The sequence below is a fragment of the Nuphar pumila genome, chromosome 17 (assembly GCF_984573655.1).
Source record: "Nuphar pumila chromosome 17, dmNupPumi1.hap1.1, whole genome shotgun sequence".
Classification (NCBI taxonomy): Eukaryota; Viridiplantae; Streptophyta; class Magnoliopsida; order Nymphaeales; family Nymphaeaceae; genus Nuphar; species Nuphar pumila.
The window spans coordinates 13046095-13071897 of NC_143265.1; the positions used below are offsets into that span (position 1 = coordinate 13046095).

General features: G+C 40.1%; 1 protein-coding gene across 1 annotated transcript; it reads left to right on the forward strand.

Moving 5' to 3' along the window:
* Positions 1-807: 807 nt before the first annotated feature.
* On the forward strand, positions 808-17143 carry LOC149811669 (protein DETOXIFICATION 29-like). The gene is made up of 7 exons (XM_089992895.1): positions 808-1349; positions 1436-1522; positions 1701-1757; positions 2570-2808; positions 9433-9551; positions 12379-12469; positions 17103-17143. Exons 1-7 carry the CDS (start codon positions 814-816, stop codon positions 17141-17143), a joined length of 1170 nt encoding a protein of 389 aa, XP_089849021.1. The 5' UTR covers positions 808-813.
* Positions 17144-25803: the final 8660 nt, after the last annotated feature.

The following is a 25803-nucleotide window of genomic DNA, read 5'->3' on the forward strand; positions in this document are numbered from 1 at the left end:
CCATGGAGAACTCTGTTATTGCAGGGTTCTCCTTTGGAGTCATGGTATACATTGATTTCTTCTTCTTGCATGGATTGATCTTGAGAGGGATTTTAAAGTGGTGATGTGATGATCTGCATCACTTTCACATTCAGGGTTTGATGTTAACTAATTGTGGTAGTTGGTCATAATCATGTCCTCTGTTCTGTATGTGTGTATATATATGTGCTTATTCCAACTGGGTGAGAGTGAGACGGGATTGAAGGATCCCAACAAGCGGCTAATTTTTTTTCTTACAAAGGTTGTCTTTCCAGAATCAAAATCACACGAAAAAGGAAAAAATCTGCTGCTAGGAAGGTTGAGTTGGAAAAGCTCAATCTCTTGCCCAAGGATATATTTTCAATTCATTCTGTCTCAATAAGGAACATGAATTGTAACAGGTATTTTCGGAATATGAGTGTGTGACTTGTTATACCAAGTGATAGTATAGAAAATAAGTCTCTCATCTAATCGAGAGAGATGAGTTCTAGTTTATCAGATAGCCAGTCTAGTATCTTGAGCATGGACTATATGGAATTGTTCAAGAACTATTTGAACTTTGATTCATACCGGCCTACTATTCATTCAGACCTTGTGACCCGCCTCCAACTATTTTCAGTTAGCTTCTCAACGAGAGGTTTCATAAATCGAATAACTTTTTTTCCTTCTGAATCATGCTTAGTTTGAGATGTTATTGATTGAAATTCTGTTATTACTCATGGCGTTAAATCTTTTCAGTGCTGCTCTGAACTCAGTAATCCGTTTTTCATTCCATCTTTTGGCTTGCAGCTTGGTATGGGAAGCGCATTAGAAACACTATGTGGGCAAGCGTACGGAGCAGGACAGATTGATATGCTTGGGATTTACATGCAGAGATCGTGGGTCATCCTCAACAGCACAGCACTATTGCTCTCTATCTTCTACATCTTTGCTGCTCCATTCCTGAAACTAATTGGACAAGCGCACGCGATCGCGGAGACCGCAGGAACGTTTGCAATATGGATGATCCCTCAACTCTTTGCCTACTCCATGAATTTCCCAATAGCCAAGTTCCTGCAGTCTCAGAGCAAGATGATGGTGATGGCTGCAATATCTTTTGTTGTTCTGATTCTCCACACCTTCTTCAGTTGGTTGTTGATCATGAAACTGAGTTGGGGATTGGTTGGTGCTGCTGTTGTGCTTAATTCATCATGGTGGTTCATTGTTATTGCTCAGCTGCTGTATATTTTCAGCGGGACTTGCGGCCAAGCTTGGAATGGGTTCTCATGGAAGGCTTTCCAACATCTTTGGGCCTTTTTCAAGCTCTCATTGGCATCCGCTGTCATGCTATGGTACCTGATGTATCCCTCTTGTTGTCATTATTGTTGTTATTGTTGTTATTATCATATTATGATGATGTTGGTGAATGATTTCTCAGCTTGGAGATGTGGTATTACATGGTGTTGATTCTGTTTGGTGGGTACTTGAGCAACCCTGAAGTTTCAGTAGATGCATTGTCCATTTGGTAAGGAAAACTCCCTTTTGTCCTTTTGCTTAATTTCATTTGATCATATATGCTGAAAAGGGCCAATGCAGAATCTCACATCAATCAAAGTGCTTAGTGTATTCCTATTCTAAAATCATGCTTAATTTGGTCATCTGCACTGCTGCCTTCTCCTTACTGGTTTTCTTTCCACGTGCAGCATGAATATCTTAGGTTGGACAATTATGGTGGCCTTTGGTTCAAATGCAGCAATAAGGTACAAAACAACCAGCAACCCTCTAGTTTCTAGCAAACCTGTTGATTGGTATACACGTTTTAAAATATCAAAGGCATCTTTCAATATTTTTCTTGTTTGCCTTTATAAGGCAGCGTTCCAAATCAAGATAACAACTAAAAATTCAGTTAAATCAGATGAATAAATATATCATGGGACCAATAAATACAGGAGCTGGTTATATGTTATCTGGACCTACTTCATCTTTGTGTAATTATCAGTCAGAAAAATCAAAATCTGAGGTACCATTTTGGTAGGATAATTCTACCTGTATGGAAACTGCAATTCCCTGCTGGCTAATCTTGTGCCAATCAAAGATTTTACCAACGGGACGCCTGTCAATGTGAGGTTGGTAATGGGGTTTTTTTTATGGTGGATCAGGTGCAATCACATTGCACACTGAAAGTGTGTCGCTGCACCTAACAGACCTCCATGCTGCACCTAACAGACCTCCATCTCTAGGTATAGCCTGTCAGCTGTAGGGCCCAACAGAAGATGGAGGGCAGATCAGGTGCAGGCGGCACATTGAAGTATGAAATGTTACTGCACCTGATCTGTTGTTGGGGTTTTTCCTTGGCCTAGCCAACAAAACAATATGTTTGGAAATAAAGGCAAAGATTTGCTGAATAAATACAAGCTTAAAACTCAAGTTGAACATGAGTAAGGTCACTCGATCTTCGGCAAGAAAATCTGATTCAACCTCTTGGCTGCTGATCTTTTCCTCCAGAATTTCTGAGTTGCAGATTAGATAGAAAGCGATCGTTATTAATTTGGACTGTTTGTTGGAATTTCAGCGTGAGGGTGTCGAATGAATTGGGAGCAGGCCATCCAAGCACAGCAAAATTTGCAGTGGTGGTTGTGGTGATATCCACGTTCATCATCGGTGTGCTCATCGCATCCGTTCTGCTCATCACAAGGGACTACTTCCCCAAGGTATTCACCAGCAGTGAGGAGGTGCAAGTACTAGTCAAAAAACTCACACCTCTCCTAGCACTGACAATCATCATTGACAATGTCCAACCTGTGCTCTCAGGTACATCAAGTTTCTAACAAATCCACTTGCTCGATGATCTGTCAAAATCGATTGAAAACCAATATTTTAATCGACTCTAGTACAAATTCATTAGGTGGAGCATCGGGGACTTGAAGGACTGTTCCAGTCCTTTTAAGTCAAGACTGTCATCAGCCTTGTTGACGTGAATGACTACAAATTGAAACCTCAAGGTGTAGCTTGGGCAGAAGACAAATCAGGTCATATTGAATATAACCGATCATCCCAACCACACATCTTACTTGGGTACATCTCCGTCGAATGAGATGTGCGGTGGAGATTGGATATGATCCGATCTGCATTTTATTTCTTTCATGGAAGGACTGACCTTCCAGCTGCCATTCTCATGTACAGTTTGACCATTAGCTAAATGTCATCTTACCTGATGCATAATTAGTCCAAACTTTTTAAAATTTTCTTCTACAGCCAAAGCACGCTGTTGGCGAACCAAGAAAGAGACGGGACCTTGATTTAAAAATCATTGGATGTATGTGACATGTTTCTTTAAAAAAGTAGAAAGATGATCAGGTCCAAGAAACCTTGAATAGAAAACTGTCTAAGCTTCCAAGGCACCTTGGATGCCGTTCATCATCAAGATAAAATGATAACAAGATTTCGTTTCTCTATTTCATTAAAAAAAACTTCATCTTCTGAATAAATGTTGGTCTTCCTTGTTTCGGTTATTGATGCCATTCATTCAGAAATTAGACGGCATTAGAAACTCTTGTGGGACTCATTTGAGTGAGGACCGGCCTTATTGATGGGTTTTAAGTAGGGGTGTCAACGGGTCGGGTTTGGTTCGGACCCAGATGAAACCAGAATAGCCAAGTTCCTGCAGGCAGAGGTACAGGTCCACTCCTGGGTCTAATCGAGTCCATTATAAGAGGAATCATACCCAGATCTGATAAGAACTACAAGAATCAGACCCGGGCCATACCAGCTAAAATACTATTTGTTATCATTTTTACACTGAAAATTTGTGGGTCTTAATCGGAACTCAGGTTGGGCCCTGTCTGATATAAAATTTCACAAACTATACCCGGATCCATGTATTAATCCGACCTCGGGTCTGGATCCGAGTCTTTTTATTTATCACTATACCTGGACCCTATAGGGTTTGGTACGGGTAAACCCGACCCGTTGACACCCATAGTTTTGAGTGTCATCCATCTTGACGATGAACGCCATCCAAGGTGCCTCTCTCCGAGGTTCCTTGGACCTGATCCCCACTTGATCAGGTCTGGTTCATGTAATTTTTAATTATAGGGTCCGGTTATGGTTTTTCTTATAGCACTCATAGGGTCCAGGTCCGGACCTGATACCCGCACCTCAAAACAGATCAAGGTTCAGACTCACCTGCGTCCGAACCAGATCCATCCCGTTGACATCCCTAGGATTGAATGGGTCAGGACCAAGGCATAATGTGAAGTCAAAACGAGTCCATCAACTTTTATTTCCCATCCCACGTGCTGCCAAAAGACGTCATAATATTATCATATGTGAGTCTTTGGCAATAGGGGTGTCAAGGGGTCGGGTTTGGTTGGGACTGGGGTGATACCAGACTTGGACCCAGTTTTTTTTAGATATGGTATCAGATTCAGTCGAGTCCACTATAAAAAAATCCATACCCAAACCTGCTAAGAACTACATGAACCAGACCCGGACCATACTCGGTAAAATCATATTTTTTATCATTTTTACATTGAAAAAATACAGGTAAATACAGGTCCTAATCGAAACTCAGGTTGGGTCCGGGTCTGGTATAAAATTTCACAAACTATACCCGGGTCCATCTACTAATCAGTCTGAACTCGGGTCTTATTATTTATCACCATACTGGGACCCTATAGGGATTTTATGGGTCCACATTTCCATGTGAAAAAATGCTTTAGGTTATGATCATCCCATATTGAAAAAAGATCACCTAAATCCCATGAGCACACGTATTCATGCAAAAGTGGTTATTTGTTCATGAATTGTATATGAAAAGATAGTTCTCTTTTACTTTGATTTGTATATGTTCCCATTATGTCAATATGTGTATTCTTTTTTGAGAGAGAAAACAGTTCCACTAAAGATGTTTCACAGTATCTTAACTTGTGAGACCTTTGTAGGGAGGGATATCATATGGTATTTGGTGCCAAATACAATTTATCTAAACTATGTGAGAATAAACTTTCTTAGCAAAAACGAGAACAAATAAGACTCTTCCATGGGTTTCATGTCAAAGAGGGTTTTTCACTTCTCTTTTTCTTTTTCTCCTTGTACCTGAAACAAATGGCTTGAATACTTCTCCTCAACCCTTAGAGTTTTTTTTTACAGAACTCTCTCTCTCTCTCTCTCTCTCTCTCTCTCTCTCTTTGTACCAATTCCCATTTCAGCTTGGAGGCGCGGTTGAGCAGGCTTGCGCGTGATGAACAAAGGACGAATCTGCAACCGCCCCTTATTATTTTTCCCTCCAGACGCCCTGACTATCTGGTTATCAATCTTATTACGTTTAATGTTAGAACCAACCTGGCAATCAGATACATGGTGCTTGGCTCCTCGGTTCCACGTCCTCTCCCTGTATCGCATTATGTCTCTGAGGTTTTTTCTCCTACCAAATCTTTTGGTCTTCCGTCAAACGGGGTCTCATCCAGTAGTTCAGCACAGGGTCAGGGTAGCCACCTGCTTATGCATTTGCTTCAGCAATATCTTAGTCCACAACCCCTGGGTGTCACAGTTGTCGATGCAACTAAGTTGTTGGATATCTCTCTCTCCCCTTCGCAGCTACAATCTATAGCTGTTGATATGGATTCTACGATTTTAGCTATTTTTGTGATTATTGGAGACCCTCTCTGCCACTCCGGTGGAGCAGACTGCGAGCAGTTGGGCATTTTCGATGGTCACTTGAGGCTGTCTGTCAGTGCTGGTGGTCAGCGAAGAAGAAAGAGGCCTTCATCAATTGTTTCGGCTACCGATGCTAGGTCTTCAAGAAGGTCATCTCGGTGCCACCAACCCTGGGTTTTTCCAGATTTTGTTTCATGAAGACTGTTTGTTGGAATGTTAGGGGCTTAAATTGTCCCACTAAACGCCTGTTTCTGGCTAATTAGGTTAGGGAGCAAAAGCCTGACCTTCTTGCTTTATGTGAAACTAAAATGGAGGTTATCCCTCTCGTGGTCATCTCTAGCATCTGGCAGTGAGCTGACTATTTCTTTAAGCCAACGGTAAATCATGCAGGAGGTATCCTTATCTTAGGAAAGCAGTCATTAAATTTATCTCAGCTGGATGCGGGTCTTTTCTCTCTGTCTGTTGCTTTCAATTTGCAGGCATTTGATAGAAGGGTAGTGGTTTTCGTTGTTTATGGCCCTAATCTCGCCGCCATGAGGGCCGCTTTTTGGGATGATTTGGATAGGGTTGTCGTTTCCAGCACGGATTGTCACCTTCTTATGGGGGATTTCAATTGTTTGTTATCTATCCATGACTCTAATAACCTCATAATTCCTAATTCCTCTATGCGAGGTTTTCAAGAATTTGTTCATCGACATTTTCTCTACCCTATTCCTTTAACCAGAGAGCGCTTCTCTTGGTCAGATAGGCGGTCCCGCCCGTGCTGTAGGGTCCTTGATAGGGTCTTTGTCACCCCTAATTTATTGGACCTCATTCCAGACGTTAAGTGTGTGTTGCTTGCTCCCTCTATCTCGGATCATGGACAGATCATCACTCATTGGGAGGATGGCTTTCAACCCACCAGAAGCTTTGCGTTTGAAGAATGGTGGCTTCAGGAGCCAAATTTTCTCTCGGTTATTGCTAATTCTTGGAACAAACTTGTTGATGAGCATTGGGCCACGCTCCGGGTTCAAAATAAGCTTTCTCGTCTAGCTAAGGATATCAAAGCTTGGATTTATAGTCGTAAGGTGGAGAAATTTTAGCAAATGGCTGCATGAGATCAAGAGATTTCTGCGTTGTATCAGTCTATGTCTTCTCCTGACTCTCTATCTGATTTGCAACTTCTCAGTCTCCATACCAGGTCCTTAGAATTAACTATGCTCTTGAAAAGCTGAAGAGTCAAAGAGGAAATTCGTTGGAAGCAGAGGTCTAGGGTGAAATGGCTTGCGGCTGGTGATGGCAACACTAAATTTTTTCACTCATATGCTTCACATCGTCATAGGAGGAAGGTTGTTCCTTCTATCTCCATTGAGGGTATTTCTTATCTCAATCAACACGTTAATCCGGCAGTCTCACTATACTTTAAGGACTTATATTCTGCTTCGTTAACTGTGGAGGGTGTCTTTGGTAATATCCTAGTTGGGTCAATTTAGCCTGAGCAAGCCAGATCTATGCAAAGGAGGTTTTCTGACGATGAGATTTTTAGGGCCATTAAGGATCTCTCGAGTTGGAAAGCGCCTGACATTGACGGGTTTCATGTCGACTTTTTTAGAATCTTTTGTGACTGTGTTAAATCAAACGTGGTGAGCATGTTTGATGAGTTCCATCGTAACTCCAGACTACCTTATCATTTTCATGTTGCTATTATTTCTCTCATTCCGAAAGATGATGAGGTCACTGATATTTCACGATTCCGCCCAATCTCAGTTATGAGTGCTCTCTATCGGATGTTTGCCAAGGTTTTGGCGAATAGGCTGAAATCGGTGGCTAACCAGATTTTTTCAGACTCTCAGTTTGCCTTTATCCGTAATAAGAGGGTCCAACACTCGTTCATCATGGCGTCCGAGGTTGTTCATTCCTTGCAGCATAGCGGTCAACCTTACTTTGTCCTTAAATTAGACTTTCATAAAGCTTTTGACTTTGTTCATTGGTCATTCTTATTTCAAATGTTAGCAAATTTTGGTATTGGTCGTCGTTTTTCTGGTTGGGTGAGGGAGCTGGTCTCAAATGCCCAGGCCATGTTAAATATCAATGGTGTTAGAGAAGACCGGTTCAAGCTGGGGTGGGGTTTGCGGCAAGGGTGCCCCTTATCGCCTTTGTTGTTCAATGCAGTTGCTGAGGGTCTTGTGGTCTTGCTTAAGCGGGCTGTTGTATCGGGTTTCATTGATCCTTTGTAGGTTTCCGACTTCCTGGGTCATATTCTTACTTATGTTGATGATATGATCATTTTTTGTCGTGCAAATATTCAACAGATGCTTAGGTTCAAGCTTATCATTCAGTTCTTTTTCTCCCTATCCTAGCTTTCTCTAAATGAGACCAAATGCTCTATTACCATGTTCAATGTTAATGCCAATATGCTTGTAGCTGGAAAGAGAATTTTTAATTGCACTATTTTTGACTTGCCTATTATGTACCTGGGCTTGCCGTTACAAGTGAAGCACCTCTCTTTTGTTGCTTGGGCTCCGACGCTTCAAAAAGTGAAGCGCAAATTGCTTTCGTGGCAGTCGTCTTATCTCTCCATCGTTGGCCGTCTAACCTTAGTCAGACATGTTCTTTCAACTATTCCAGAATTTTTCATGTCTATGTTTGTGATGCATGTGGGAGTAGAGAAGCAGCTGACGCGCTTGCTGGCAGGTTTTCTATGGTCTGGGTGTCAACTCAAGGGTAAGCATCACTTGATTGGTTGGCGTTCGGTGGTCTTACCTCGGCGTATGGCTGGTTTAGGCATTCCTGCTCCTAGACTGCGAAGCATTGTTCTTGTCGCCAAGCAATGTTGGTTGGCCCACCAATCGGATAACCTTGTGCTAGTTTGCTTCTTGCTAAATATGGGGCTCCAGCTCTTATCTCGGTTTGTCTAGGAAGCCGGGGTTTGGCGCTCTCGCACTTGCGTAAATCGTGGTTGAGGTCTTTAGCCTGCTTTAGAGACCATTTTGAGGACTCCGAAAATTTTGGTCAGTGGTTGCAGTGGGCATTGGCGCCAAGCAGAGAGTTTCTCACAAAAAAAGTATATAGATCGTTTCTCCCGTCGGGGGCTGATTGGTTGCCCGAGGATGTGCTTTGGGCGAAGGGTCCTTCTCCCCGTTCTCGAGTTCTGGCTTGGTTAATTTTGCACGATAGGATCCAGACCCACAGTAATTTAAAAAAGTGGGGCATTAAGCTCCCGAGTTGGTGCGTGCTTTGTCAAGTTACAGAAGAATCTACGTTTCACTTGTTCTGGTCTTGCCAAATATTTGTGGAACTCTTTAACAGGACCTGGAGGCATCCGGAAGTGTTTGTTAAGGAGGAGTCCTTTGCGCTAGATCTAATCTTGGGCCCGATTTGTATTAGGCGCAACAAGAGGTGGAGGTTCATCTGGTGGACGTGGTTGCTTACTTCTTGGTGGTTTGTTTGGATGGCGCGAAACGGTGCTCATTTTCGTCAAATTCCAGTTAACATTCAAAACCTGATGCATAAAATCTTGGTAGATGTTTATGCGATCTTGCGTATGCATCTTAGTGATCTTCCGCTCCCTCCTGCTGACGCTACCTTTCCTTTGCCGCAATTTGGGCAAGCGGCTCCGGTGTGAGCCCGTTTTATCTGTCTGATGTTCTTTTCTCTTGTGCTTTCTTTTTGTTTTGGCTTTTGCTCTTGTTCAGTTCATGGGTTCAACATTTTGTTGATCTTCATGAGTGGTAATGTTGAATTACTTTCGGCTCTCTCTCTCTCTCTCTTATTTGACATTTATGTGGTGTTCGACAGGTGTGGCTATTGGAGCAGGCTGGCAAGCTATTGTAGCTTATGTGAATGTGGGATGTTATTATCTATTTGGCATGCCTTTAGGCTTACTCATGGGATACAAATTGAAATTAGGAGTCACGGTATAAGATCTCTCTCTCTCTCTCTCTCTCTCTCTCTCTCTCTCTATATATATATATATATATATATATATATATATATATATATATATATATATATATATATATATATATATATGATAATTCGGTGTCCTTTCTGCTGATCATCATAGATCCATGTGCCCTTGGACCAAAGTCCTTAAGTGAACAGCTGAAATTTGTCCAACACAAGAAGTTTTGGATGGTTTCTAGGTACCCTTCATTTTCATGAACGACATCCAAGGTATCTTGGACATTTTTCTGTCCAAGGTCCCTTGGACCTGATTTTAGGTCTGCTCTCTTAGCTAACCACAGGTCACCATGTCCTCGGACGCCCCATGAAGCTAGTTCAGTTTCACTCCTCCCCTATGTCATCCCCCATCTTCATCACCTTCTTAAATCTTATCGATGCAATTGTTTTTATAAAATATGATCCTCTAGATGAATTCAGCATGGTCAATTTAATAAGAATCGATCCTTGGATTGTACTTTTTGAATAAAAGAAATCTGATTTTTTTAAAATACAATATTGTGTTTTCTCAATGTTGATTTTTGAGTCGCCAAAAAATCCTGCACACCTGTTTGATTCCGGCAATTTAAATGTCGGCATTCACTAAATGAGTGATGTAGATCACATCTATAGAGTCCAATTTGATTAGAACAATTTGCATCAGTGAAATCCCAATGAGGTTTTGACCCAACACATGACTCGAGTTACACATGAAAAATAGGACATGAGGAGATAAATTTTTTTAATTTTTAATCAATAAAAAACTAATTTCTGGTATTTGAATATATAGGAGTATATTTTTACTATTGAAATATTATAAAATATATGCAAATTACTAAATTATTAAAATAATGCATCCGACTCCTATCACCCATGACTTACACTCTAAATGGCATGTCATTGTGACATTCTCTCTCTCATAGGGACACACCATTTTTTGGTGGTGTGTCCCTGGTGACACGAGCGAACATGTTCGGACACATGGACATGGACAAGGACACATGCAGACAATATTTTAATATGATTTTACTATTTTATAATTTTAAAGTATTATTTCAATAAAAATGTGTTTTTAACATTAAAAATATCAAAAATAGCTTTTTATTGATTAAAAAATTATGCGTCCTTGTGTACTATTGTCCAAAACATTTCAAACTTGTGAGTCAAAACGTGTCTTTGTGATATGGTTGTGACATAGGCGCATGTTGGGTCCCAACCAGCTCAGTTTCCCGACCCGTGAACATATAGCTAGACCGATAATTTTGTGACCCAGCTATGAGTTTGAAAAGTTCAGCTTTGATTGTTGACTGCTGCCATTAGGGGTGGCAAAACCTGACACGACTCGCCAACCCGACCCGCCAACCCGCCTCTTAGGCGGGTTCGGGTTTGGAAAAAATGAACCCGTTTAATAAACGGGTCGACCCACCCGCCTAACCCGTTTATTAAACGGGTCGGGTTTGTGTTAGGGGTATGCCAACCCGCCAACCCGCCTGACCCATTTAATAAACGGGTTAGGCGGGTGGGTCGACCCGCCAGCCCGCCAACCCGACCCGCCAACTCGTCTGCCAACCCGCCAACCTGAAAACCCGTTTACCCGACCCAACCCATTTATTAAATGGGTTGGCGGGTCGTGTCGGGTTACCCGTTTATTAAACGGGTCGGGTTCGTGTTTGCCACAACCGACCCGTTTAATAAACGGGTCGGGTTCGGGTTGAGGTATGCTGACACGCCAACCCGCCAACCTGACCCGATTGCCACCCCTAGCTGCCATATTCAAGGATGATAAGTTTGTTTCACAGTCACTTCTACCCAGTGTGAGGAATATCCGGCATATTTTGGAAATATTGTGAAAAAAAAACATGATATTTTAGTTATCGTTTTAAACAGTATTGGAAATATCTCAAATTTTCAAATTATTGTGTTAGTGTATCATTTAGATGAAATTGTTGTGATTTTTTATGTTTATATCAACACAATATCTTTAAAATTATCAGTCATTTTATTTTTCATATTATTTATGTTTCATGTTTATTTATTTTTAATTTGTTATTTTACCAAGATTTTGATGATTAAAAGTAAGAAAAACAAAAGGAATAAATATCATAGTATTTTCACGACTAACCTTTACTGATTACAAAAGTATATCGCAATTGGCAGCATAAAATAATGGAAACTCTTGAATTATCATATCATCACGCGAGCAGCTCAAACTCTTGAATTATTTTTTTTTTTGAGAGAGAAAAGGCAGACACAAACTCTTGAATTATTACAAGTGAGCTGATGGAATATGAAACCAAAAGACAAGCAGTATCTTTTTCTTTTTTTTGATAACCCAGGAAAAACACCTCAATCATCATGAGCTCATTGGTGTAAAAACCCTAGGTGTTCCCCTTGCCCTCCACTGTTCACAACCAGCTTCAGCCTTGCAACACTGGATGCACACTCATGGGGTATCGAACTCATGATATCCCTTCAGCTTAGTGACATTCACAAGTCGTCCCAACCACATGAGCGCAGCCCCTGGGGGCAGCAGTATCATATTTGGAACTGAAGAAAAATTTGATGTTCTGAGTCGATTAACCATGAAAAAAAAACAAAAACAGGATGACTTATACACTGCAAAACATAAGCTCAAAATTTTCAAAAAAAAACATGGATCTCTTATCAGTTCAAATCAATGTTTTTTTTTTCCGATTTAGCATAGAGAAACTACAGATACCTTCTAATCAATACTTCTATAGTACCTTTTTTTTCATGAAAAACTCACTTTTATATTTTCATGTGCAATGTGAAAATTGTTAGGGCATTTGGAGTGGGATGACGGTTGGGATTATACTGCAAACACTGATATTGTTTTCAATGACATACCGAACCAACTGGAACAAAGAGGTAAATATGTTTGTTCCTCCATTCTTTATGCTTAAATGTTTTAGGTGCAATTTACTTGCATAATTGGATCTCCCTGATGTTTCGATTATATGGCATTGATCCGCAAAGGTTTTATGGTTCCTTGCAATATTCAAATCCATGTTAGTGTTTCTGCTATGCTGGATAAAGATAAGTCGAAGTGTGTACTTGTTATGACTTCCCTTTTTAACTTGAAGCTGACTAACATATATAAATATTGTGAAATAATTAAATATCATGGTTGACAACTACTAGTAAGTCACCACTGCAGGGGTCTTCCGTGTGGTCAGTGGGGTAGTTGTGAGTAGGGGTTAACGGGTCAGGTTTGGTTTGGACAATTGGACCCAGGTGGAACCAAACCCAGACCTGATTTGAGATTATGGTACCGCGTCCAGACCTGGGTCTAATCGGACTCACCATAAGAGAAACCATATTTGTATCCTATAAGGATTCCATGAGCCAGACCCAGACCATATGCAGTAAAATAATATTTTTTATCCTGTTTACATTGAAAATTTGCTGATGTTAGTTGGAACTCAGGTCAGACCCGGGTCTGGTATGAAATTTCACAAACCATACCCAGCTCCATATATTAATCTGACCCTTCGAGTCCGACCTAGATTTTAATTGGACCTTCTTGTTTATCACCAAACCTTGACCCTATAGGGTATAGTGAGGGTTGGGTCCGGGTCAAAACTGATGCATTGACATTGTGAGGGTGCTGAGATGGAAGCACCAAATCAAACCCCACTGTCGCATAGGTGTGTCGGTAGCTTTCAGAGGTGGGCCACATAAGGCAGGGTGGTTGTGGGGTCCCACCTGTGGTTTTCCTAGCTTAATTAGCAAGGGTTTAGTGTCATAAAAAAAGAAAAGACATAATCATTCATGAATCACCTTCCTTCATTTGGTTTTATGCAGTCTATTTTGGGCTTACTAGTAGTCCTTGAGAAGGGTCATCCGACTTCCAGTAAGTTGGTGGATCTCTCTCAGAATCCACCCTACTTCCATGAAGTCGGTTTTGCGAAGATGGTGGCCCAATGGGTCCCAAATAAGAAATAAAATCATAATTTTATTTTGAAGAGGCAGTAGTGCGAACTACCCTTATAAATAAGGTTGAGATCATGTGTTACATCCTCCTTATGGTGGTACGGAGCACCACCATGGGAGTCCTTTTAGGCTCCTCTTAAGGCCATTTTCATACCACCCTTTAGGATCCTTATGGGCAGTTTTGTACCACCAAGAGATTTTGGTGGTACGAACATGCCTCCATACAGGGTTGTGTGGTGGATATTGAAAATCGCCACTAGTGATGATTTTAATATCACCTAGAGCCCTTCACGTAGTGCACATGAAGCGAGGGTTACTATGGCCTACTTTGGCTCTTCTTCATGTACTACTTAGGCCTTGGGTGGTATAAATGTAATAAAGCAATGTAATCAGAGTAGTTAGGAGGGGTGTAACCTTCATCATCATCATCATCATGTACTTTGAGTTTTCTTGAGAATTTACCCTATTCTAAAAGGTTAGGCTTGAGTAGTTAGATCCTCTAGCTACTTAGATTCTTTACAACCACTTACCCAACTCATTTATATCACGACTAACCAAACCCAAACTAATTATTAATTAAGCCTATCACACTCTCTCCCTCGTTCATAATATTTGGTATCAAAACAATCATTATCCCTTGTGGTTGTGGTGCTCATTCCATCAAAGAGAAGCTCACTAGGGTGATATCAAGGAGTTGCTCCATCACGAACCCATTCCAGATTTATTTTCATGTGATGAACAACCATTGAAGGAGTGAAGAAACTGAGTTTAGCAGCAAACTCATCTCCAGTGTGAAATTTGAAAGATTACTTTGAATTTTGGTTGAGTTCTAATGTGCAATCATACACACTAGGGAGCTCCCAAGCTTGGAACACTTGGGAAATTTTTTGGGAAATTCTCAAAATTGATTCAGTTATTTGATTTGGGTCCAAGATATGATATTCTACATTACATGAGGAGTAGATCCATATTTGTAGCTTGGTAAAATTAGATCAAATTAGAAATTGGGTGAGTTTCTTGATTGATAATGCCATGCATGACTACCTTTGTAGTAAGTGCATAGTTGGGCGATTTTCTTAAAGATTAGGATCATTCTTGTTGGAGTTTATGTTTGGGTCTAAAGTATGTTTGAATTAAGTGGATTTATTGTTTATTGATGATGGTTTTTATTGCAAGTCAGTTTTCCTAATAAGTTGAGTGCCTAAAAGGTCGAACTCACGTGTGCATGCACAAGGTCACGTTGGAGTTCCCTTGAGATAGTTTAACGATAGTTTTAAATGATATTTTAAAGATAGTTTTAAATTCAAAAGGAGTTTGTTTTGGGGTCTGCTATATGTGATTTGTTGCTGCATCGAGAGTTGTTTGAGAATTGATTGGGTTTTATATGAGAATCATAAGGTCTTCCATAAACCTTGTTAGTGTTCTCAAGTATCAGACCAAGATCGCTTGTTCTTGGTGTTTGGATTGATTTTTCTTGTTGAAGATTCTTGTTAATTTTGTTGTTTGGAGCATTTTGGTGTGTAGAGAGGCAATGATAGTTGTCTGGCAGGGATTAAGATTAGTTTAAAGCCTTTGTAACCAAGTTCTTGTTTTTGGAAAGTTGTTGTTTAGATCAAACTAACCCAGTTTAGGCCTAAAATTAGCACAACTTTGAAAAAATAGATCTCACAAACCACTTGGAATTTGACCTTAAAATTTTGACTTTAGCTCCATCCATGTGTTTCCTCAACCCTGACCAAATTTTAGAATTTTTAGTTCTCTAATCTCAGTGATAAAAATTTTACATTGAACCTTGCTTGAATCCTAGTATTACCAACACAACTCACTTGGTTTTGACTTGTTTCCTTTGGACAACCCCTTAACCCGCCCAAAACCTCACCAATTGACTTGAAATTTTTTCCTCTAACCCTAAAGATACTAAACTTGAGAACCAACCCCTAGCCTTGACCTTAAACTAGCCCAAGTTGAACTTAACATTGTTATGGATCGCCCAATAGTCCCAGCCAGGCAAGGACCAGAGGATGCCCCTTCCTTTCCTTACTATGTTTGGATTATCTCTTTCTCTCTCTCTCTCTCTTAGACTTTTACTTTCTTTGGACTCTTAATTTTTTTTTACCCTAAGGTAGACTACATATAGGTGTTTGTCTTTGATTTATTCTTTAATAAACTTTATTGAGTAGATATTTATTCTTCGTTCTTGTTCATGATTTTCAAAATTAATGATCGATATTCTCCCTCCACACACTCTTACCACTTTCCCTACACAGGATGCTGGCCTAGGAGGAAATAATTTTCTCCCTCTTCCCTATCAATGCCCCTTTAGGGATTCACATCTTGGCCTCTCATATGGTTGGATCTATAGAACCGTCCCTCCCTGAGGTTGGGTTCTAACAATTGGTATTAGAGTGTGGCTTTTCCCAATATCAAGAATGACCAGATCTGCGTTCCTGAAGTTAGGTCGGATTCTTTTTTGCATCAACAAGGTCTCACTCCCTTCTTGGTTTTGACAATGTGTGATCTAACCATTTTCTTGTGATTCTTGTTGGACCTAGTCCTTAGGTGTCACCTGAGAATTATTTTTTGGGTAACAGAAAATCTTTTTCTGACGATGTGCTAGGCATGAGGCTGATTTTTCGGAGCCCTTACCGATATCAGATTCTTGGGATCACCAGTGGATTAGTCAGCACTTTTGGGAGGGTCTAACTAACCATTGCATGTGGTTGAATTTAGCTTGTGGCCTTGACGATCAATCTTAACTTGAACAAGTCTTGTGCCTAGTGGGTTGCATGCATGAGGTATTTTTGTTTGGTTGCAAGTCCCCGGTACATGTTTCTTGAACCTATATCTACCATGAAAACTCCAATGATGATATGGGCTCAAGATCAGATTGGTGAGCTTAACACAAAGATTAAAGCTTGTGATAATCACTTTGAGGAAAGCATCAATAGGGTGATGCAGGACCTCAGGGTCATGAACAAACGTATAGACACACTGAAGCTAGATAAATGATTATAGAAGGTCCTTTTGGTCCTTTACTCCATGCACCACTATGGAGCCCTGGGTATCCCCTCGGGACATTTTGAAGAATCAGGTGCAAGCAGTTCAGAGATGAAATCCACCCAGGGACCCTACTTTGTCTGCCAACCACTACTAGAATTCTCAAACTTCGTCTGTGATGACCCCCATTGTTTGGGTATTTCGCACTAAACAGAACTTCAAAATCACCAAAATGTTGATGGTCGCCTTTGCCTCGATCCACCTGGAGGATGAGGTCATCTGTTGGTACCAACTAGCTAGAGACCCAGATGGGCACACTTTCTTGAGTGGCCTTGTGCTTTGGTGATACGATTTTTTCCCTATGCCTATGCCAACCACCATGTTATGATGCCCAAGATCTGCCAACAAGGCAGAATCATGGAGTACCAAGCTGAGTTTGAGTAGCTAAGCAACCTGGTGAGAGTGGTCCCATGAATCATTGATTGATACATTCATAGTTGGACTCAAGCCGAACCTTCAAATCAAGGTCCAAGACACATAACTTAAATTCTTGATGCAAGGGTTTGAGTTGGGACACATGGCCGAGGAGAAGTTATCTCGGTTGAACTCATGTTAGGCCAAGGATAGGGGGACGTCTAGTCAGAGGTATACGTCCCAAGAAAACTGAACCCCTAGCAGGGCAGCCTCGAGCCTGTGCGAAAGACTGAGTATTGAACTGTCGACCGAGCGGGCCAAGGACTGGAACCCCCCATCGAGGCATAAGTTAGAAGAGTGCCACACGATACAAGTATCATAGGAAGGGCCCCTGCTATAACTGTGATGATATGTGGGTAAAGTGCCATAGGTGCAAAGCCCTAAACCTGTATATGTGCGACAGTGAGCCTGAGGATAGTGAGGATAATGATGCCAAGTTCGAGGACCCAGGTAAGGTCATTTTAGAATAGGTTTCAAAGATTTTGAGTTGGCATCGAGGTAGCATAGACGATGCAAGTGCCTAAGAGAATCGACCAGCTAATTATCTAGATTTTGATAGACATTAGGTCAACACGTAACATTTTGTGTGCACAAACAGCTAAGAGGGACAAGTGTAAGATGACACTCCAACATCCCTTCTTGGTGGTAGTTAGGAACGAAAGAAAGATGAAATAGGATGAAAAAAAAGTATGGTCAATGCCATATTGAGAAGGAATGCATGGTGAAAGATCTGGTACTCCTAAAAAAAAAATCACATATGCAACTGACATTGAAGAGGGCCACGTATCACAAGCTTGTCTTTCGGTTCTATGTGCCTTTTGAGATTGAGGTAAGAGTTAGCAAGGTATCCTACAAGATCAAGCTATCACTTTAGACCCAAGTATATTCTACTTTTCATGTTTCTAGGCTAAAATCATATCATGGGGAAGCCCCAGCCCATGTTGCACCCCTTTCATACCTTGGGGACCTACAACAACCGTCCTTGGCCAGCAAAGAAGAAGAATAAATGGGTAGTTGGTGACCAAGCTTCTTATCCAATGGAGTAACTCTAGACTCAAGGAAACCACTTGGGAACAAGAAGATAATATAAAGACCATATTTTCATATCACTTTCCTTGATGACAAGGCAAATCTTGAAGGGTGGAGGAATGTTACATGCACCCACACCTAACCAGCTAGCCTACTTAGCTCTTCATGTTGGACAATATGGCATAGATGCAATTCTACTTTAGCTTTTGGTTATTCATACACTATTTGGGCCTTATGTGGCATGAGTGTAATCAAAGTAGTTAGGAAGGGCATGGTCTATATAAAGTCTCACCCTATCCCTAAGCTCATCATCATCATCCATGGATATTGAGTTTGCTCCTAATGCAATTACATGAGAGAGGTTCACTTGTGAATACTCATGGAGAGTTTGCCCTACTTTAAAGGATTAGGCTTAAGTGGTTAGATCCTCTAACTACTTGAGATTCTTTGCAATCGCTTACCCAACTCATCCATATCCTCACTAACCAAACCCAAGCCAATTCTCAACTAAGCTTATCACTCTCTTTGACAATCTAGCTAACCCCCTCTTCCTTCCTCCACTATTTTTCTTCATCTTTCATCTTCCATCTCCCATGTCCCTACCTATCATACCTTCATTACCTACATCTTGGGCCTTCTAAGAAGGGTTCATAGTAGAGTGCTCACTAAGTGAGCATGGTGAGTAGCGAGTGAAGTGTGAGCCAAATGTATGAGAGGGAGTGAGTGGATGGTTATAGTGAGTTGTGTCTCTTTGTAGTATACGTGAGTGAAGTATGGTGAACAATATAGTTGAGTGAAGTGGGTGGTCTCTCGAGTGAGTGAGTGGGTGTGTGTCAAGTATGAGTGAACTGAGTCTATGAGGCTTTGCTCCTTTTTTGTAAAGTGTGCATGTGATTCGAAAATGAAACTTTGTTTATTTTTTGTTTCAAGTTTGGCATGTTCTATTGATTTAGCTCATTACATGAGCAATTCAAATTGGTTTTTGGTTTTGCACGGTTTGGTTGGTCCTTGGCTTGGCTTGGCATAGTTAGACTCGATCAAGTTTAGTCCAGCTATTGTGCATCATTAGGTATGTGTGCTCTATAATAGTATTGAGAAGTTAAACCATAGTAATTATGATTACCGAAAGTTCCCAGGATCTTTGGAATATTGTGTTGGGTAATGAGACTACTGTGCCTATCATGCCAGAGGCAGCAAACAAATGAAAACTTAAAGTTGATAAGACATTTTTTTATCATTAAGGCATCAATTCAGAAAGAGTTGTTGGATCACATAAGAGAATCCCAAACTCCTAAAGAAACTTGGAATTCATTTGCATCGTTATTTTTTTGACCAAATGATGCTTAATGACAGTTACATGAAAATACGATTGGCATGCTCACACAATGTAACATATCGATATCTCAGTATTTTATGAAGGTTAAGAATACCTATCTCAGATTGATCTCGAGTCTTATTAGTTAATCAGGAGATGCTTGCTAAGTAAAAGGCAGAGTTGTGGTTAAAGATAATGATAAGGTTCTTTTTAGTAGATGTCAGAAGTCAAAAAGAACTGTGAGGATTATCAAAATGATTGGATTGTTGTCTCTGGATGCTCAAGTCACATGATCGGTGATGAGAGCAAATTTTTACACATGAAGAAGTATGAAGGTAACCAAGTAGACATTTTAGTTGCACATGTTGGAGTAGCAGAGATGGCTGCTAATGTCAGTGAAGATCAGATTATACGAGAGGTCTACTATGTTCTAGGTATGACCAAAAAATTGTAATTTGTGCCTTAAATAACTGCTACAAGATACTTCGTGTTATTCTGACCCAAGGACATGAAGGATTTTAAGGATGTGGACATCAAGGGCACTCACATTCTTGAAGGAAGGAAAGTTCAGTCGATATATGTTCCAACAACCAAAGTGAAATATGTTTGTTGAAGGAAGAAGCATGAGACATCATATATTTGGCATGAAAGGCTCCCTCACGTCGGATATAACAAGCTGCATAAAATATCAAAGAGAGGCCAATTGGTCAGTTTGCCAAAGCTCGAGGTTCTATACTGACAAGGTGTGTTGGGTGCCAATATGGTAAAGCACATAGGCAACCATTTAGGGGGTCAAAATACTCACCAAAAGCACCTTTAGAACTTGTCCATTCAAATCTTCTAAAAGGTACGTGACCCATCAATAGTACGAAGTACGAGATATTTGATTACATTTATGAATGATTATTCAAGATATACTTGGGTCTGCTTTATTAAAGAAAAATCCGAAGCATTACAAAAGTTCAAGGATTTTTCATCAAACTGTGGAAAAGGAGCTTGTTTATAAGATTCGGTGCTTAAGAAATGATAATGGTGGTAAATATGCATATGTCAAGTTTGTTGCTTATATGAAACAACATGATATTCAATGTCAGTACACATGCAAATACACCACAGCATGACGGAGTGCAGAATGAAGGAAGTGTTAACAGAAGAGATAATTTCGATAGTATCGAGCATGATAATATCGATAATATCGAGCATGATAATGACTCTTTCAAGAAGTTTCGATAAGGCCAAATGTGAAGCTAGTTATGATAGAGACCCCAAGATAATCGGACATGATAATGGGACTCTCATAAAAAGTTTTGATAAGGCCACATGTGAAGCTAACATGATCAAGACCATCGACAATGGGACTCTCTCAAACAGTTATGATATGATAAAGACCAAGAACACCGACAATATCAAGTGTCGATGTGAAGCTAACATGATCAAGACCATCGACAATGGGACTCTCTCAAACAATTATGATATGATAAAGACCAAGAACACCGACAATATCAAGTGTGAAGTTAATATGGTGGAAATCAATCTTACCAAGAATATCGAGATTATTGTTGATAATGATAATCTTGATAGTGAAGATAATATGGTTAGAATGAAGAGATATCAATGTAGCAAATGTAATGATGTTATAAAAAAGAAGAATCTAGAAAAATCGATAAAAGTCTATAACCATGTAATACCTTTAAATAGTGGAAAACTCCACATTTAAATTATTGAGTAGAGTATCATGGACGTAGGTAATAGTTCACCAAACCATGTTAAAATTGTGTGTGCATCTTTTTCTTTTATGGTATCAGAGCAATACAATCATCGGTAATTGGTTTATTCTTCTCAATGTTTTCAACATTCACTGACTGCTCTATCAAATTCTCATACCCCTTCAACCTGAACATGGAGAACTTCGTCACAATTAAACTCAATCATTCAAATTTTCTTATATGCCTTTTTTTATGCCGATTGGGCAGAATGCCCCATTACCCGGTACTCTACCTCCGGCTTCTGCACGTTTATTGGGAACAATTGCATTTCTTGAAGTGCTAAGAAGCAACCTATTGTTGCCCAGTCCAGTTTAGAAGTTGAATACCGATCATTGGCATCTACTACTGATGAACTTTATGTAGCTTACATTTCTTCTCTGTGACTTGGGAATCTTCCTCTGTCAACCTCATGTTTTATTTTATGATAATATTTCGATGCTTCAGACTACCATCATGCCAGTCTTTCATTCTCGCATGAAGCATGTTAAAATCAACTATCATTTTGTTCGAGAAAAAGTTGCTCTAGGGACTCTTATCACTCATTATGTGCCATCATCAAAACAACTTTTCGACATTCTTACTAAGCCATTACTGCGCACTCACTTCCTTGATCTTCGTGTCAAACTGGGTCTCTTTGCTCTATCTGCGACTAGTTTGAGAGGGACTGTTAACAGAAGAGATAATGTCGATAATATCGGGCATGGTAATGAGACTCTTCCAAGAAATTTCGATAAGGCCAAATGTGATGCCAAACGAGATCATGCCCATACCAGCCATGATAGTGGGACTCTCACAAGAGCTGCTGATAAGGCCAAATGTGAAGCCCGTTAGTTACAATAGAGACTCCAAGATAATCGGACACGATCATGGGACTCTCATTGGAAGTTTTGATAAGGCCATATGTGAAGCTAACATGATCAAGATCATCGACAATGGAACTCTCTCAAACAATTATGATATAATTAAGACCAAGAATACCGACAATATCAAGTGTGAAGCTAATATAGTGGAAATCAATCTTATCGAGAATATTGAGATTATCGTTGATAATGATAATCTTGATATTGAAGATAATACAGTTAGAATGAAGAGAGATCAAGGTAGAAAATGTAACGATGTTATAAAAAAGAAGAATCTAAAAAAATCGACAAAAGTCCATAACCATGTAATACCTTTAAATAGTGGAAAACTCCAGGTGCATCGTGGATGTAGGTAGTTCACCGAACCACGTTAAAATAGTGTGTGCATTTTTTCCTTTTAGGAATCAGCATATCGTAGAAGCGTGCCATAGCATGATGCACGCTAAGAACATGCCACCTTGGTTTTGGGCCGAGTGTGTCAATACTGCAGTCCATGTGATTAATCGGTTGTTGATGCCAAGGTTCAAATTCATGCCTCCATATAAGAAGCTGTTTGGAAAAAAACCTCGGTTTGCTACGTATTCTTGTCAACCCACACCGGAAAGGTTAGATATGTTTCAATCCCAATACAGTGAGAGTTTACATCTCCCAAGATGTCATCTTTGATGAAACTTCATCTTGGTGGTCAGAAGGCAAGCAAGCATTACCTGACTCGCAAGTTCCTTGAGAAAGATGTTGAAGAAAAGATAAAAATTCACAGTCGTGTAGAATGAGATCGAGGAACCAGAAGCTACAATTCCGCAACAAGATGTTCAGGGAGATACACAGCCTTAAGAAGCAGAACATAGTCCAAGGCATACTCAAGGATCGGATCTGTGGAGAACTTGTGTTAGCTCAGTCTCACAGCCAACTTCAAAGAAGCTTCGACCATCAAAACTAGAGGAGCCAATTGAAGGTCCCAATGAGCAACCAACACTGTGAAAATCATCACGGGTTAGAAAACCTAACCCTAAATATATGGATGTTGAGTGTGCCATCATAGAGCCCGTAAATCTAGCTTCTTTTGAAGAAGCAGGGGATATGAAAGAGTGGCAAGCTGCAAGGGAAGAAGACTACCTTAAGCAGAGCAATACCAAAAACTGGAGTTAAAGCTACTTGCAAACAAGTCAAGAGAAAGATCCATGGCACAATTGATCGGCATAGAGCTCCAAGTCATGAGCAAAAAGTCGACAATAAGAGGAAGATTGTGAGGTCATTGTCGACCTTAAAGTCGACTGGACCCTTCGAGAAGGGTCATCTGACTTCTGGTAAGTCAAGTTGGTGGATCTCTCCCGAGAATTCACCTGACTTCCATAAATTCGGTTTTACAAAGATGGTGGCCCAATGGGCCCATATAGGAAACAAAATAATAATTTTATTTTGAAGTGGTAGTATCAACCACCCTTTGTGGTTATAAATAGGGCTGAGACTTTGTGTTGTGCACATGAGGTGAGTGAGGGTGTCCGACTATGGTGAGTATTAGAGTGGGTGCTCGCTACGTGAGCATGGTGAGTAGTGAGTGAAGTGTGAGCCGAGTGTATGAGAGGGAGTGAGTGGATGGTTGTAATGAGTTGTCTCTTTGTAGTATAAGTTAGTGAAGTATGGTGAGCAATATAGTTGACTGAAGTGGGTGGTCTCTCGTGCGATTTGGAAATGAAACTTTGTTTCATTTTTGTTTCGAGTTTTGCTGGTTCTATTGATTTAGCTCACTATGTGAGGGATTCAAGTTGGTTTTTGGTTTTGTGCGGTTTGGTTGGTCCTCAGCTTGGCTAGGAACAGTTCGGTTCGGCTGTTGCGTGTCCTCAGGTGCTTGTGCTCACTCGTCATCTTTGGATATAGTTTAGATATAGTATTTTGATATCAGATTGTGTTTTGTTGATATTTTAATTGGATCTTGGATACCTGATCACTTTTGGATCTTAAACCAATTTGGTCTGGGAGCGCAGAAACTCTGCTGGAATTCCGCTGCATTGGATCATTAATTACATACTTTGTGTGGGCTACGCTACCTAGTTTGGTATTGAGTTGAGGGTACAGGTCAAGAAGTTCTATAATCGGTATCTGAGGGTGCTTATTGTGGGGTCTACTGAACTCATCAGTCCTCCAGTTGGTAAAACCCTTGCCAACTGGGGGGTACACCCAGCTTTGACCTTGCGGCAAGGGATGTCCCCCATGGGTTTCCAACTCATGACATCGGGTCAACTTGGTGATGTTCACAAGTCACCCCTACCAGTTGAGCAGAGCCATTGTGAGCTTGATTTTATGCCTTCATTATAAGGGAAGTGTCAACTTCGTTTGAACCTTTGCTTGGGCCCCACAGCTGAGAGGCAAGTGTGCAATTAAAAGTGGAGGGTGATCTGATGCAGCAGTATACTAAAAGTGTGCAATTACATTGCACATGATCCTCCCATCTTGTTCTATTTGAAAGTTCTGTGCTACCACCAATTAAATCATAGTTGAAAATAAAAGATCAAGTAGATTTTTATTAGGTTGGAAGTTATTGCTTTCATGGTTGAACAGGTTCAACTAGCCAGTTCTTATGAAGTTTATGAACAGTTGTAATGCATATATGAGAAAAACATGTATTTGATCTAGACAGACCAGGTTGATTGTAACAGCACTCAATTTATAGTAAAAAAGATAACAAAGAAACAACACAAATTGGAAAAAATGAAAAAATAATAACGTTACCAAGAATTCTGACTTATTAATTTCTTTTGAATAACGTGAGCTGCTCTTCTTATTTCCCCTGTTTACTATCAGAATGTTCTTTTTCTTCATGGCATGTGGAAGATTATCTCTCTTACATACATATTCTCAAACTATGACAATCCAAAAAGTAAATCTCCCTAAGTCAAGTAACTAACTATTTTGAAATTAAAAGAAAAACTAAGAATTTTTTACTTTTTGTTTGTTGTTATATTTAGACATATCAGACTCTTAATCTTTTTTTAGTATAAAGTTTTTTCCGCATCCTATACAATGGAAAACTCTCTCTCTCTCTCTCTCTCTCTCTCTCTCTCTCTCTCTCTCTCTCTCTGTTGCATTCCTGAAAAACAAGAAAATACCTTATCCAAGTAATAGGTGCTAGATTATACTTGATAGATAGATGCAAATATAATCGACTAAATGAAAAGTAAGATGGTGTTGCACCATAGTAGATAATTTCTCTACCACACCTTCTTTCTCCATCTATGTAAGATCCTTATTTTTTCAGGCATCAATAGAGAAAAATACAAAATACCTCCTCAGCAGGAAGAAATCGCAACATCATATTGGCCAACATTTTTTGTTCCCCTTGACACCCTTCCACTTGTACAACTTCCACCCAAACGCAACCTTAAGAATTTGGGAACTCATTAATACATGTATTTGTAACTTTAAATTATAATATGAAATAACAGTTCCTTCATTGACTTTTAAATTTGCAGGCTTCTGTTGCTGAGGAAAGAATAAGAGTGTGGGGAGGACTAACATCATTGGAGGATGGCCCTGAAAAATAAACTATGGATTTTGCCTTTATCAACCATTATTATCAGTCAGGGTCAAATGAGATTGCTGGATGGTTAGGTCACACTATCATGAGGGAGGGATCTCAGGTTCGAATCCCACAAGGGTTATTCCTAAGCTTGACCACGAAAAAACAATTAATTATCATCATTGTCATAAATGACCCCCAAAATAAATTTCTTTTGAGTTTGTTTTCCAAAGAAAATGTTTGTTATGAACCTTCTATTTGTTATCAATTTGAAAGTGATCTGAATTATCAAGCTTATATCTATTCATAACATTT